Below are 16,300 nucleotides of genomic sequence, written 5' to 3' on the forward strand. Positions count from 1 at the left end.
GGGGCGGCATAGAAATGTTTTAATAAATAAATAAATAAATAAATAAATATTTACATGCTGAAAGAAGCCCTTTTTGTTGCTCTTGATATTCTTGGCAAGCCTCAGTTCATAATCAGCCTTAGCCTTGTGAAGAATCCTTCTGCAACAGGCCTCCTCCTCCCGGTAGACCCTTTGAAAAGCTCAACAACTGCAAACAAAGGAGCTTAGAGGAGGAAGGGAGAGAGAGGCAAAGATAGCCTCCATCTCTCCTCTTGTCCTGCCAGCTTCAGCCCTGAAGGATATGGAAAGCCCAGAAACTTCTGAGTTCAGTGGTTTGCAAAAAGTAAAGATGCACTCCATAGGATTATTCCCCAGATGAAAATGGCATCTTCCCTTGGTTTTGCTACAGTGGTTCAAGAAACAGGATCTGTCATAGACCACTGTACTGTGCAGCACCCAGTTCATGCTTCCAGGTCATTGCCCTTTCACAAAATTCCACTCCCTTTCCTTTAGCATCTCTCTCTACCTTCCCAGTCACTTTGCATTCTGTGGCCACTGAACATGCCCAGTTCTCAGTGTATGTGTGTGTGTGTGGGGGGGAGGAGTTCTCCTTAGGGTCCCCCCAGATATTTTTTTCTGCTTCTGGAGACTATGCTGACACCCCTCTCTATTCCTCAGTAATTTGGTTTTGACTATATAACCATAATTAAGTCCCTGCATTGTACTGATTTTGTCTCATTTATTTTGCTATAAACATGCAAAACATAGTAAACCATACAAATCTCAACACTGTTTATCTAAAAGAAATCACCATTTAATAAAGAATACAAAACAGGAAATATTGTAGAATACTAAGAACAAAAAGATTAATCACTGAATATTTTTCTTTGCACCTTTATAAATAAGGATATCTTTTTAGGGAGTAAACTGAAGACCATTTTGTGCATAATGAAAAGTCATACCTGAGGGCACAAAGTCTCCATGTGGCTGGCTGCCATTTGGACAATTTTAATTCCTTCTTCATTTGTTGATACTGAACAAGCAAGATTAGCCACCTAGAAGGGGAGAAAATCAGAAGTGTTGGTATTTTTCCAGCTGCAGATCCATACTTCATGAAATTGTTTCAGAATGCTATTTTTAACTAAAAGTCCCTTCTTTACATAAGGTTTTCAGTGCCTTCAATTCCAAACAATGTCCTCTATGTATTTAGAAAGTAGATACACTAAGATGCCTGTGACAAGTACATTCTAAACCTGCAGTCAACAGGAAGCGGACCTACTGCGAGATTTATACTCTTCCTGTAGAGAACTACCTATTACTACATGGATGAAGAGCTCTGGCCCAGAGAAAAGCTGTGTTTTGCTAAATAATCAAGATATTGTAACTATATTATTACTAGGTTAGCTTCCATTACTAGAACTCCACAGAACCTTAGTTCAGTCAAATGATGACCTGCAATTCAGATCTGTTGACATAAATGATGTGAGAAAACCTGATAAAGGAAGGGCCTGTCTACAATCTGAGACACCTGGATGAGGCTGCTCTTTCCTTGCTCTTTCCACTTGTTTCTGGGCTCTTGGCCTTTGGCTCTGCATCTGTGACATCACCAAAGCAAGGCGTTTCCAGGGCTCTGGGCCTTTGGCTATTGGCCTTTGGCTTGGCACCTATTATATCACCAAAGAAAGCCGTTTCCAGGGCTCTGGACCTTTTGCCCTTGGCCCTGTGTCTGTGACATCAACAAAGCAAGGTGTTTCCAGGGCCCTGGGCCTTTTGCTATTGGCCTTAGGCTCTGCATCTGTGGCATCACCAAAATAAGGCGTTTCCAGGGCTCTGGGCCCTTGGCTTTGCGTCTGTGACATCACCGAAGAAAGGTGTTTCCAGCGTTCTTAGCCTTTGGCTCTTGGCTCTGCATCTGTGACATCACCAAAGAAAGGTGTTTCCAGCGCTCTTAGCCTTTGGCTCTTGGCTCTGCATCTGTGACATCACCAAAGAAAGGTGTTACCATGGCTCCTGGCCATTTGCTGTTGGCTCTTGGCTCTGCGTCTGTGACATCAATGAAGAAAGACATTTCCAGGGAGATGAAGTAACTGGGAGAGGAGTAACTGTGGATATTCAAATCATTTAGCACCTGCTGCTTGTTAGTTATTGCTCCGAGGGCCAGGGCTCCGTATTTTATATAATTTTAACCTAAGCCTAGGAAATTAAGGAAGAACAGGGTGTTCCTATTAGCGTGCTCTTGAATACAGTTGATGAGAGGAGAAGCTAGAAACTTATTTTTTTGCTTTTTAAATGAAGAGAAGATGGCTAGAAGGCAAATAGACGAAACCTTTTCCCCAAGTCTGACTGTTCACAGGTTAGTGAGATTACTTCTCTAATTAAATTCTTCTGCACCATCATTGTATCTTGGTGTTCTCCAGCAGAGCTGTGTGGAGTGGTTCATGGCTTGCTGCAATGGAGGCCAGGGTGAAAAATGGTGAAAACTTTCATAGGATGCTGTGACAAATTTGTATGAAAAAGAAGCTTCTCAAATCCATTCCCAAATCCTACCATCCCCACAGTTAATGCAGCTGTATTAGCAGAGGTGCCCAGAGCACCGTCTGGTTCAGCTTGTTGGATGTGTTTCATTTGTTGAGCCATGAGGACACGGATGCAGACATGGTGTTTGGTCAAGTCCGATCAACCTGTTGTGTGCTCGGTCATTGCCCTTCATGGCTTATTAGATCTAACAGAACAGATATATCGGCTGCATTCAGGTGGTTGTAAATTCCTCCTAGAAAGAGAAGGTGGTGCTGACTTCTTTAAAGGAGGCACTGATTAGGTCACTCTTGAAAAAAGACAATGACAACAATTACAGTGAGCTTGCTTCCACTATATTCTGCATGTGTCTACACACCAGAACAGATATTACAAAGACACTATGGTTCCCAGTACTTTCTGCAAGCACATCTTGTGAAAAGGTCACCTGTGAAACTTATTGTTCAGGAGAAGTAGGTAAAGAGTGCACCTTTGTAACATTGTTTTGTTAAACTGAAAGGAATCTGATGTGAATGAAGGGCTCTTAATTTAAACCAGTGAGATTAAGCTGGAATGATGCAAAGAATCTCAACAAATCCCATGAACAATTTAAAAAATTGTTAGCTCAGATTACTATGCCTATATGCAAAAGTATTACTAAGACCTAGATGCAAACATTTTCTGTCCACTGCAATAGAATATAGAGACCAACATATCACAAAGTTACACTGTGTCAGTTTATAGTTCAATATATCTCAGTGATTCTTTGATGCTTATGTTGTCCATTTCTCCTTAAACACTAAAGATCACAGAATATTTAATTTGAATAAAATAGTTTTTGTATTTCCAAAGTGCGAACAGTGCCCAATTCTTGTATATTCCTTCAATATTGTGCTTTGCTTTCATTTGAAAAACCTTTGTCTCTAGGAAGTCTGTCAACTTCTGTTGAACAAAATCCTTTTAGCTTATCAAAAACTGTTAAGACAATTTGCTGGAGAGGGAGAAGAAAGGGTTGCTAACAATGCACCAGATCTGCCAAAATGTAATTATAGCTTCCAAATGTCTACAGTTCAGATTGCTAGTATCTTCAATTATTGTTAAATTTTGAAATAATATCTCATGCATAATCATCCCCCTCTATCATTTAATGATCCCATTAGGGATACAATCAAGAGGTAAAGAGCTCATTTACTAGCCCATGCAAGATTTAGTATACACAAGTATGAAAAAGGTATCCTGGGAAACAGTGATATATTTTGAAATTGGAAGAGTTATCATTTGAAAAATATTGTCCTGTACTATTATCAGATGATAACTCAAATTGACCCATTGTTTTAATGAAATTGAATTAATACTGTTTAATGAACACAGGATTTTAAAAACGTCACAAGAAATGTTTTGGTAACAGTTGTGTTAGTGCTCAAATTAGTTATCAGAACAGATCAGTGGACTTAAAATTGGAGATCTGGTGGAGAAAATATCATATAAACACTCAAAAAATTAAAAAATAAGATTCCAGGGTAAAAGGGATTAGAAACATGAGCTGAGAAACAAAGCTATTTGACTAAGGGAACAATCCCATGGCTTCCTCACATGGTTTAGGAGACCATAAGATTTTTCTGAGAAAGGAGCTCGGCAAGGCTGTACACTTTCCCCTGCCAATTTAGAAACATAGAAACAGAGTCAGAAGGGGTCTCCTGAGCCATCTAGTCTGACCCCTGGCTCCGCTCACGACATGCCCACCATGTGCATTTCACTTATATGCAGAGCACATCATGAGAAAGGCAGGGCTAGATTAATTACAAGATGGAATTAAGATTGCTGGGAGAAATATCAACAACCCCAGATATGCAGATGATACCACTCTCATGGCAGAAAGTGAAGAGGAACTAATAAGTCTCTTGATGTGGGTGAAGGAGGAGAGCACAAAAGTTGACTTGAAACTCAACGTTAAGAAAACTAAGATCATGACATCTGGTCCTATCACTTCCTGGCAAATAGATGGGGAAGTAATGGAGGTAGTGACAGATTTTATTTTCCTGAGCGCCGTGATCATCACAGACGGGGACTGCAGCCAAGAAATTAAAAGATGCTTGCTCCTTGGGAGGAAAGCAATGGCAAATCTAGACAGCATACTAAAAAGCAGAGACATCACCCTGCTGACAAAAGTGTGTATAGCCAAGGCTATGGTTTTCCCACTTGCAATATATGACTGTGAAAGTTGGACCATAAGGAAGGCTGAGCGCCGAAGAATTGAGGCCTTTGAATTGTGGTGCTGGCGGAGACTCCTGCGAGTCCCTTGAACCGCAAGGTGATCAAACTGGTCAGTCCTAGAGGAGATCAACCCTGGCTGCTCTTTAGAAGGCCACATCCTGAAGATGAAACTCAAATACTTTGGCCACCTAATGAGAAGGAAGGACTCCCTGGAGAAGAGCCTGATGCTGGGAACAATTGAGGGCAAAAGAAGGGGATGGCCAATAATGAGGTAGCTGGATGGAGTCATTGAAGTAGTCGGCGTGAGCTTAAGTGGCCTCTGGAGGATGGAGGACAGGAAGGCCTGGAGGAATGTTGTCCATGGGGCCATGATGGGTCAGGCACAACGTCACAACTAACAGACATACATACGTAAGATTTTTCAAAGTAGGAGTACTAAAGACCTCTGACCACAGTGCTCATATTCCAAAGGCTGAGTCCCTGAGATGAGAACAGCGGCCCACAGAGGGAGGAAAGGGATGTGCTGGGGGCAGGGACGGATGCTAAGAGTTACCAGCCTTGCATCCTTCCCTCCTCCTCCCCAACTCTAAATCCAGATGGCCAAAAACAACCATTTATATAAGACGCACAGCACAAAGAATTGTCACTGCTGCATGTTGTGCCAGGCCCAGAGACTTACAAGCATCTGCCACAGGAGTCTGGACTGTGCCCTAATATATTTAAAGCAACATTTTACAAAAAGGTCTTCTTAATGTTATTCAGGAAAGCATTATTGTACAAACCCTTTTGGTAAAATACAGATTATACAACAGGTTACAAACACAGTGAACCATCAAGCCATGGTGAACCAGTTTTCTTATGAAAACTTGAAAGAAGTAAAGAAATGCTGGAATCCAGTTTTAGAAAGGAGAAACAGAGGGCAACAGGGGACCCAGGCCATGACAGATCAATAAGCCTTACAAGTTTTCAGCAAAAATATATGAAAGACTTCTCTTAATCCAAACACGAAGTAAGGCTTCTTCTTGGAAAAGAACAGGTAGACGTTGGGAGAAAAAGCTGAGCTCACACAGCACCTACACCCTGGGGAGCATAAACCCTCTGGGGTTACAGTCAGCTTTAATGAGATCAATCACAGCAGGGGTCTTGAGATATCCCCCCCCCCCCAACCAGTTCTTGCACTGGTGTCCTGGGGACTCTTTGAGGGAACACTGAGTGGAGCATAGGGAAGATGACAGCTGCCCAAAAGTCCTACACAAAGTCCTGCACTAGGGAACAGCTGTCCAAGGTTCCCCACTGTTAACTGTGGCAGAGAGAGGTTGACCAGGGGGCTTAAGCTGTATTCCCCTAACCCCCCTCCTGGGACAGCCAGAACTGTGTACCTCATCCTCCTGCCCATGGTGGGATATGCAGTGAGCAAGCATGATGGTGGGTATTGGCCAGCATTCCCACGGGATGCTAGGTGTGCCGTATTTGCTGAATCAGTTTCAGAAGAAGAAACTGAATATTTCATAGAACCATAGAACAGTAGAGTTGGAAGGGGCCATGAAGGCCATCAAGTCCAACCACCGGCTGTTGCAGGACACCAAGTCACACCATCCCACTCAGACGGCTGTTCAGTTTCTTTTTGAATGTCGCTCGTGTGGGAGAGCCCCCCACCTCTCCAGGCAGCTGGGATTCAAGCAGCAGGGGATTGTTTGAGGTCTTAGGAACCAGCAGGAAGGCATGGAAATGGATGAGATTAGAGGTAGCTGGGACATGGAGGAGGTGCTGCCAGACCAGGGGAACAAGAAGGAGATACAGTCAGCAGGAGGGGTGGGCGGGAGAGTGCAAATGGGGCTCACCTGCTCCCCCCGGAGATGCGACCTGCACCTAGGTGGCAGCGGAAGCTGACAAGGCAATTGGATGTAAAGCATGTAGAATGGAGGCGTGCACATTTCCACAGCACTTCTCTCCAAGGGAGAACCTGCAACACAAGTGCACTCCTAAGGGGAGTTTTGGAAAATGATCACTGGACTGGCTCAAGTAACTGCTTTGTGTATGCTCGAGACATAACTGGATGATGATTCATATGTAGAAACCAGGAAGATACTAAGCAGATAAATGGTTTGGGACTGGTGCTAGTTGGAGAGAGAAACATGGCTCACACAGGTGCATGTTCTCCTGAGTCGCCTCTATGGAAAGCCAGGGTAACATGCCTTCTCCTCCCAACTACCCATCACACAGATTGCCCCACAAAGTGATCAGCGTGACAAGTGGGGGGTGAGATGGTAAGACAGGAGAACAAAACCTCAGTGCTCGCTGCAGCAAATGCTTGCCAGCTGTAGCAACGGACAACGGGAGGACAGAACCCATGTCTTCTGCATGCTGCCTTGGAGCCAGCTGGAAGTGGTGGACACCAACAGTGCTGTGGCAGCTTCCTCAAGCTCTATGGAGACATCAGGCAGGCGGCACAGGGGAGCAGAGGGCCAGTGGCACCCATCCAAAGTGCTGTTGAGCTTGCCAGGAGCTGCTTGCTCAGAGGGACACGGGTTGCATCAGCTTTGCCAAGCAACTTGCTGCTCACCCTGGCCCATGAGTCATATCATCTGCCATAGAGGATTAAGCAAACCCTACAAAAAGCCATGGGTTATTGGGGTAGCTTATAGGCCAGAGTTAAGCCACCCTGACAGCCCAATCCCAGGTTCAGTCAATATGGCTCTGAAGCCATGGGTGGCTTAAAGTGACATGCAAACTCCGTCAAAGTCTATCTGTGCAAAGCAGTGATTTATATGCTGTCCTCTAATTAAGACATATACTATATATACTTTTCTATGCCACTCCTGTGGCTCTGGATTAGGATTTCTAATCAATAAAGAAGCCCTCCTCAGCCAGCTTGAGAGCAACAGGTTGGAGAAGTCTGCAACAGAAGAATGTAAACTTTGGGAAGGAATGCCTGAAAAATAAAATAAAATGGATTGTGTGTATCCATTTTCCAGATTACAAGGTGGCCCTCCCTTCCCGCATCACAATCCTCCCCTCCCTATCCTGTCTCCACCCCCTTGAAATTCCCTCCCACCCTCCCACTACCTCCGCTGTGTCCATGCCTGCCTTCCAGCCCATCACAGATGTCTTCTGCCAAGATGGTCCCGGGATATCAATTGGTCCCGGGATACTTCAATTGGTTCAGAATAGAGCTGCCAGGCTGCTGACGGGGACTGGACGTTATGTTCACATGACGCCAGTTCTCCGTCAGCTTCACTGGCTCCCCATTGAAGTCCGGGCCCAATTCAAGGTGTTGGTAATGACCTATAAAGCCCTAAACGGCTTGGGTCTTGGTTACCTGAAGGAGCGCTTACATCCATATTTGCCCAGTCGCCCCCTGAGATCGGCGGGAGAGGCCCTTCTCCGGGAGCCCTCCGTGAGAGAAATTAGGAGGGTGGTTACTCGGAGAAGGGCTTTCTCAGCGGTGGCGCCTAAGTTATGGAATGCGCTCCCCAGAGAGGTCCGCCTGGCGCCGTCGTTATTTGTTTTTCGGCGCCAGGCTAAGACCTTTTTATTTAAGCAACATTTTAAATGCTAAATACAATTGAATTTTATCTGGCCAGGGCGGCTTATTTTATAATGTGAGTTTTAATTAAGATTATTTTATATGGATTTTAACTTGTTTTATCTATGTTGTAAGCCGCCCCGAGGCTTCGGCGAATGGGGCAGCATAAAAATGTTTTAATAAATAAATAAATAAATAAATAAAATATCCTGCCACACCTTATTTTATATTGTTAACCTGTTTTATATTTTTAGTGTACAATATTTTAATTGATATATCTGTGAGCCGCCCCGAGGCTTCAGTGAATGGGGCGGCATAGAAATTTTTTTTTAGAGATTTTCTAAATAAATAAATAAATAAATGCAGGCAGTAAGCCCTGGAGCAATTTGGTGGTAAAAACAGCAGACATCTCAAGTCGAGTCACTTACTCACTGCTTCTGAGTTAGACTTGGGAGTGAGTCACTTGACTCAAGTCCCCAACACTGGTATAAGGTAGTATAACATAGCTTCATATAAATTGGATTCAGAGAACACAATATCCACACTCAAGGGATCAGTATGGGTCGAGTGTGGATTGTCAACAAACCATGGATTGATGTTGAAATTGGGTTAGCATGCTATCTAAAGCATGCTAACTCATGGCTTGTTAATGAACCAGTGGTTTCTGGCTGGATTGCAAACTGTTGATTGTTCACTAGGATTTGTTACCGTGACTAGGTTTACAATACACAACAACCCACATATCAACAACAACTCACTGTTCAGTAACAACCCACACTCAACCACTGAGTACAGGTTATCACATTGACTGAACCCAGTCATAAACAAATCCATACTGGAAAGTCAACCAATACCATGGGATTTCACACATAAAGAACCAGAAATTCTCCATGTACCAATTCATGCCACAGTTAAGGACATTATATTACTATCTTGCTAATATTTCTGCATTGTTTAACCACTGATAGAATCTGTGCATCTAAGCAGCCAACAGCCATCTGGCTCTAACTTGTGCACAATCGGACAGTTTGTGCAAATCTCAATTCACAAAAATCATCCTATTTAGCGCAAATTGTGCTGGAGCCATGTGGTTTTCAGATGTATTCATTTGTGCAAATTTCATGACCAGTTTCAAAGTGCACAAATAGTGGTCCATCTTAGAGACTGTAATCTGCAAAAATAACCAAACACTTCCTGCATCTGATTGCTGGATCAGAAGTGGGCAAGAAATCTGTCGAGCTCAAACAAGCAGGACTTACATGTTTTGGTACATGTCTAATTCAGAAGTGGAATTTGGCCCTGAGTCTGAAAATGCTCAGCACTCCTGATTTGAGACTTTGTAGTAGAATCAGAGCTTTGAACTGCATCAAGAAAATGCTCAAAGCCCAATGGGACAAAACTGTAAAGATAGTCTAAGTGAAGCAAGGTTGAGAAAGCAGCCGTGTTTTGTGCTCACCAAAGTTTCCAAACACTTTTCAGAGAAAGCCCGTGTCATTACACTAATCCAGTCAAGATATGAAGTCTCATTTTGACTGGGTAAGCAAAAATTGCAAGCACATGGTGTAGCAAATATGGGATAATAAAGATAGAATATCATTCACTTTAGATAGGGCTAGAGCTGAGCAAAGATTTAAAAACATTCATTAGTATGCAAAATTACTTCAGTCTGGTTAAATTACCTCAGAGTGCCCTGGTGTTAAATATATCAACTACTTTGCCTTGAAGCTAGTCTGGTAGTGGCAAACTTCAGGCAAAGAAAAGCAGTAACTAAGCTTAGATTTATGTAGATGGAAACTGCAGCCCTGGCAGACAGATGATTAAAAATGCTGGCTTGTACTGGGGCAGAATTTGCAGCTCAGAAATAATTCTTAGGGATATCCATCCATCATTATGAGAATCCTGCTCTCATGCCTTTTAGAAGAAAAATGCATAACCTAATTGGCAACTAAAGTCCAGTTCTGGAAGAAAAAGTATGACTCCAATGTTAGTCCTGCTCAGAGCAGACCCATAGGAATGAACAAAACTTAAGCTAGACTGGTGCTGGATGCAACCTATGGGCTTGAATCTTAAGGATTTGATATAAGGAAGGTCACAGAAGGAAAGTTTCTCATCCTCTCCCAGGAAAAGGAATAATCTAAAACAGGGCTAGGAACCTAAGATACATTTCCCATTTCCTCCTCCTTTTTTACCCTCCCTCCCTCCCTCCCTCCCTTGTTTCTGTTTATTTTAACACATTATAAAATCTATTCTACTGGTATAGGCCAGGGCACAAAATCTAATAAAAGGTAATACAATAAAAATTCAATGTAACAGTCTTTGAAACTTTAGAAACAACCCTGAGAAGTCATAGCATCAATGGCCAACTATGGGCAGAATAGTTCCATTTCAGTTGCTGCAGCCCAGAGATGTGGACACAGTGCTGGTAGCTATCCAGCCAACCATGTTCTCTCTTGTCACCCTTGTCCAACATGGCTAATTTAAACTAGCAAGCGCTGGTCCAGAGTGTGTGGCACACATGTCAGGGGAAAAGGGATGGTGCATCCCCCCTTAAAGAGGGTCCGCGTGGTACACTCAGGTCCCAGATCTATTACACAACCATTGACTGGTTGCTTATAATCCCTTCTTGGGGAAGGTACTTGAGAGAGAGCGGTGGCAACCCAACTCCAGGCACTCTTTGTGGAAACTGGGGTTCTAAATCCACCTTGGTCTGAGCTCAGACATGCTTTTTTCATATTGAATTGCCCTTGGTCATCCTAATGGATAGCCTTTGCAGATAGGGAAACTGCAATCCTATTTCTTTCAGCAGCTTTTGATGCTGGTTGAGCATGATAACCAATTGGACTAGGGTTCGGACAAACCCTTTCAGAATCTGTCCCTCCAGCACCCAGCAGGCTTCCTCTTAAGCTTGGTCCAAAGTGGCCCCGAGCCAAAAGGAAGTCTGCAAATGCTCTCGGGCCCCAAGTACAACTGGCCACTTCCCCCATCGGGAGTGGCTGTAGGATGCAGAGGGAGCTGTTCCCTGCAACCAACTTTCTTCCCCACCTGCAGCTCCACAGCCAACTGGCAGCAGGAGTGGGAGAAGAATGTTGCAAGTGGGCGTGCGAAGCACCATTCCCAGCAGCCAAACTTCTTCCCTGCTCAGTTCTTGGGCAGTGGCCTGCCCATGCCAGAGCCCAGGCAGCCGAGTCCAGGGAGTTGGACAGATTCCTTGTGCATCCCTAAAGTGGACCATCTCCATGAACTGAGAGGTTGGACTCTGCTTTACAGTGCTTCTTCTCTTACTAGCCGTGCTTGTTTCACTGAATAGCATTAGGAGATCATTTTCACAGCCCCCTGGTGCCACATAGTACCATCTGGTCCCCGGTGTCATTCAACATCTATATGAAGCCACGGGCAGGAGTCATTAGGAGATCTGCAGCACGGTGCTCCCAGCATGACGATGCCAGTCAGCAACATTTCTTTTCGACATTTGAATCAGGAAAAGCTGAGCCGTTCCAAGAGCAAGAAACTGATGTGGAAACCTGGTGACATGGAGATTCTGCGGACAGTTGGTTGTCAAGGCCAATATCTCATCAGTTTGCCTGTTTCATATTATATGGCACCCCCTCTGGAAGGACAGGTACAGAGCTTAGAGGTGCTCATACAATCATCTTTTCTTTGGAGGCCCAAATGGCTCTAGACCAGCACGACTTGTCCCTGTGGCACAGACAGAAATGGCAGATCCACAGTGCCTCAGGCATTTGCAACCTCCTTTCTCAGGTACTGTGAAACACGCTATGGGGCAGCCCTTATGCATGGCACAGAAGCTGCACTTGGGGAAGAATGCAGTGTGGGAGTAACTGAGTGAGGTCTCTAGACATTGTCACAGAGGTCTCTAGACATTGTCAAAGAGCATCATAGCTGAAGAAACTGCACTGGCTGCCAGTTTGCTACCAGGTCAAATTGAAAGGTTTGGTTTTGACCGATAAGGCCCTAACTTAGGACCAGGATACCTTAGAGAACTCCTGTCTGTCAGGGGTTCTGCATGAACCAGCCCATGTCTATCTGGTGACAAGCAAGATGACGGACTTTTCTGAGGGAGCTCCCACTTTCTAGAAACCCCTTCCCTGCTCCCAGAAAAACATGCTCCCCCTCTGATGCCCATCAGGCCTGTTCTATCCACCATGGCTTTTGATGAAATATAATACCTTTTATCTTGATTTTCTACTTATTTTATGATGGCGGGTAATTATGTTTTAGCATGTTTATATTTTATATCATGCTTTAACACATATCGATTATAATGTATACTTGGTTCCAATCTTAAATCTTGATATGTCCTACATGACAGAAAGTATTTAAAAATTAAATACAACAAAATAATGTAATATAAAAATTACAGCTCAAAGGACAGAAGCAACTCATAGGAGTTAAACAATCAACAATATCACAGGAACTAACCTATACTAAAATATTGATAGAGCTATTCAAAGAACATTCTAGACATTCAACAGCTGGCAAAATACCTAACTTGGAATCATAAAAGGGATTTAATAGGGCTGGGAGAATAAAAGGGAACTTAGGGACAGTGACCTATAAGAGGAGTGGGGAGAGACCACCCGGAAGGAAATGTCACTCAGGGTCACCCTCCTCAGGGCTTCAAGATTGAGGGGCACTTGGAGAAGGGGCCTCTGCAGATGAACTTAAGGTATAGACAGGTTACACAGGAGTGGAGAGGTTTTGTCTCAAGCCATATAGAGTTTTCTGGGCAAAAACCAGTGCTTTGCACTGGGCCAGAAAACGCATCAAAAGTTACTGAGAAATCAACAGCATAAGGTGCTCCTATATTTCACGCCATTTTCTTTTCTGTCCAACTTTCTTCAACACTTTGAATTTCTTGCTGCATTGAGAGTCTCACAAATTAAGTCTTGCTGAAAGCAAGTGAAATTCGCTTGTGATCTGCCAGAACGGGGATGAGTTTTATTCATCCATCTTTCACTGAGACTGCCAGAGCAAGACATTGGCATTTTATGGGTTAATAAAATAAAATGAAATAAAATATATTTATTTGACATCTAAGTGGCTCAGTTTAAGAGGCAAAGGTGGCAAAGCCATCGTGCCTGAAGTGTGGAACAATATAGACAAAAGCAAGTGACAAAACACAAGGACTGCTTCTTGGAGAGTTAAAAACCCCTTCCCCATATCTTCATCCATTTCTCTACTGAAGATTGCCTTCCTGCAGCTGTTTCCTGAGCCAGGCTTTCCCAACAGGGTACCCTTCAGACGCGTTGGATCAGAGCACCAATCATCCCTAGCCACCTTGACTGTGGTGATGGAAGGTGCATGTAAAGGGCATCAACCCGGGAAGGCTGCAGCAGGAGAAGGGTTCTGTGCCATTCCTGCCTGCATGAGCTGGTGCCACCCAACATGAAGGATGAGAGGCGTCTTTCACACACAGCACAGCATGCAACAGAAGAACGGGAGGGATGAGGCAATGCTTCCTGGTCCATCAAACATACCTCAGCAGCAATGCAGTGGTAAGGCAGAACCGTGGCTGGCTTCAAAGGATGAACACTGGAGGACACTAAATGAAGCCGCAATCACAGGCACCATTGCTACTTCTATTGTGACTATGGTTACAGTTACAATTATTAATTGTATATCATACTATAAATGTGCATTTTCCAAAGCACCTTGCAAACTAAATTTGACTCATGCAAAACAGCAAGAAGAGGACAGGACAGTGAAATCTCGAATTAACCAAAGGAGAAGAAATGTTTCTCTGCTCACCTTCCTGTAATATCACTATTGATGGTATCTGTTGAGATGTCCAGTCCATCCTCTTATCCTGTTTTCAGGTTTTGGAACTTGGGCATGGGGACAAGAGACTTGCACTTGTACAGCCCTCCACATGTTCTCTCAAATGTTGCCCTTCACAGCTTATTCAAGCCAGCAACAGGCTGGGTCAGAGAGGTGGTAAAGGCTTCACGCAGCTCTATTTCTATGGGACTTCTGAGTTAGAAGAGGTTGCTTACACTCACACAAGAGGAGGAATCTTCCCATGAGAACCAGAGTGTTGATGAAGAGTTATCTCTGGTGTCAGCAGAACAATATTTACTCTCCAACTGCAATTATAATGGGAATGAGGCTCAGGGAGAAGCCAAAACAGAGGCGCACACAGAGGCCAGTTTGGGAGTAGATGGGGAAACAGTCACGCAAGTTGCCAATATGGAATGTGAGAACCAAAGAGATAAAGAGAAAGAAACTTTCGAAGATGCACGCTCTCACAGGCGCATGGACAGGATGGGACAGCTAGAATCAAGACTGACTGAGCAATGCAGAGGGAGGGGTCACAGCACCCCATCCGTGGAGGGACGGTCCCAAAGGGTTCATAAACCCAGCGTAAGTTGAACTTACTTAGAATGGGAGAACAACTTTCTAGCCTGTGTGACTGTTATTGCAATACTGTTTAGAATAAAGACATTTGCAGCATCAACAGGAGTGATTGATTTCATTGGGAAGGAGCGTCCGCCCCATGACACATACCCTCTGAAGGAGCAGGAATATAATTTGGGGTAATTCCTGGATCTGTCTCTGTCACTGGCAGGCTAGCTTATCTCAGGAGTCAGTGTCCTTTCTCAGCCTGAGTGCTACTTCAGCTGTGCCCATTCCTGGGTGCATTTAGCTTAGTCATGGTGGCGCATTCATTATTCATGTGCCTGACTCAGCAGCTGCTCAGAAAGTGACTGTGAGGGTGCCCACTGGGAGATCCAGCTGTGCTTCTGCATCAGTGGAACAACACCGGCTGCCTATTAGCAACCAAGCCATGTTTGAGGTTATATTATTGTCATTCAAAGCCCTAAAGAACTTGAGCCTAGATACAAAGCAGACTTGCCTCCCCCAGATATAGCCAGATAACACTTAAGGTTGTCAGAAGAGGTCTTTCAGCTCATTGCAAAATGTCAGAATATTGCCCTGGAATGCCTCGGTGGAAGGCTTTCTTCGTAGCTGCAGTGCCCATCCTGAGGTAAACTTTCCCCTCCACAGTTCAGGGAGCAGAGATTGTGGCATGTTCCAAATGCCTCCTGAAAATTCTCTAGCTCACTCAGGTTTTTCCTGACATACAATTATATTAATCAGGCTGCCCCATTTTTTATTTTATTTTTTACTGCCCTGTATTCTTATAACTGAAATTGTTTTTGGTATTGCATTTTTATTGCATTTTAAAATATTATCATTGCATGCATATCCCACCTTCTTGCCTCTTGTGGCCTTAATGTTTGTCTATGAACTGAACTGGGATTTTGTTCTATTTAAATGGTATACGAATATGAGAGAGGGAGGGAGGGAGAGAACAATATTTAGGCTTAATTATAGGAACTATGGGACATGCAAAGTCTTTACTGGATAGATTTTGAGGAATTGAGAGAAAATAGAGAAGTGGCAAACCATGCTTTCTGAGAAGCTGTTCTAGGATAACATTCCAATTAAAAAAGTGGATCCAATTAAGAAAGTAAGAGAAATTGAGATGGTGGAAGGTGGTAACAGAATGTGCCCCTTGCTCTCTACTTAGTAAGTAGAAAAGGGTATTACATCAGGTTTGAACTCGATGGCGGCCTTTCCCTCTGCAAGGGTGCGGACCCTATTGTGTGGGTCTGCCCTTGGATCCGGAAGGATCCGGATGGATTCCTGAAGGCCCTGGGGGAGTTTCCAGTTGATAAAACTGACACTCCTGTTGATACTCTGGTCCAGCTGTGGAATGGGGAAATAACCAGAGCTATTGACACAATCGCTCCTAAGCATCCTCTCCTGCAGGGCAGAGCCCATTCATCCCCTTGGTTCACACCTGAATTACGGGCGATGAAGCGGGTTGGGAGATGACTAGAGTGTAGGTGGAGAAAATCTTGATGAATCTGACCGGACACACTTAAGAGCCCATTATCGAGCCTATGCTATGGCGGTGAGGGCGGCGAAGAAGAAATTCTTCTCCACTTCCATTGCCTCCTCACAGTGCCGTCCAGCGGAACTTTTTCGGGTGGTACAGGGGCTGGTACAGCCAGGCCCCAAGAAAGATCCTGTACCACCTTC

The 16,300-nt window shown here is 44.1% G+C and overlaps 1 protein-coding gene across 4 annotated transcripts in view; it reads right to left on the reverse strand.

Annotated features, from left to right (window-relative positions):
• CTNNA3 (catenin alpha 3) overlaps positions 1-16,300 on the reverse strand; it is a 766,319-nt gene that overhangs the window by 267,751 nt on the left and 482,268 nt on the right. For all 4 annotated transcript variants that reach the window (XM_044420420.1, XM_044420417.1, XM_044420418.1 and 1 more), the window contains one exon: positions 942-1,034. In XM_044420420.1, the coding sequence (XP_044276355.1) occupies positions 942-1,034 (93 nt within the window). The remainder of the gene's footprint in view (positions 1-941; positions 1,035-16,300) is intronic.

Source organism: Varanus komodoensis, unplaced genomic scaffold, assembly GCF_004798865.1.
Source record: "Varanus komodoensis strain SLA01 unplaced genomic scaffold, ASM479886v1 scaffold11, whole genome shotgun sequence".
NCBI classification, from domain to species: domain Eukaryota; kingdom Metazoa; phylum Chordata; class Lepidosauria; order Squamata; family Varanidae; genus Varanus; species Varanus komodoensis.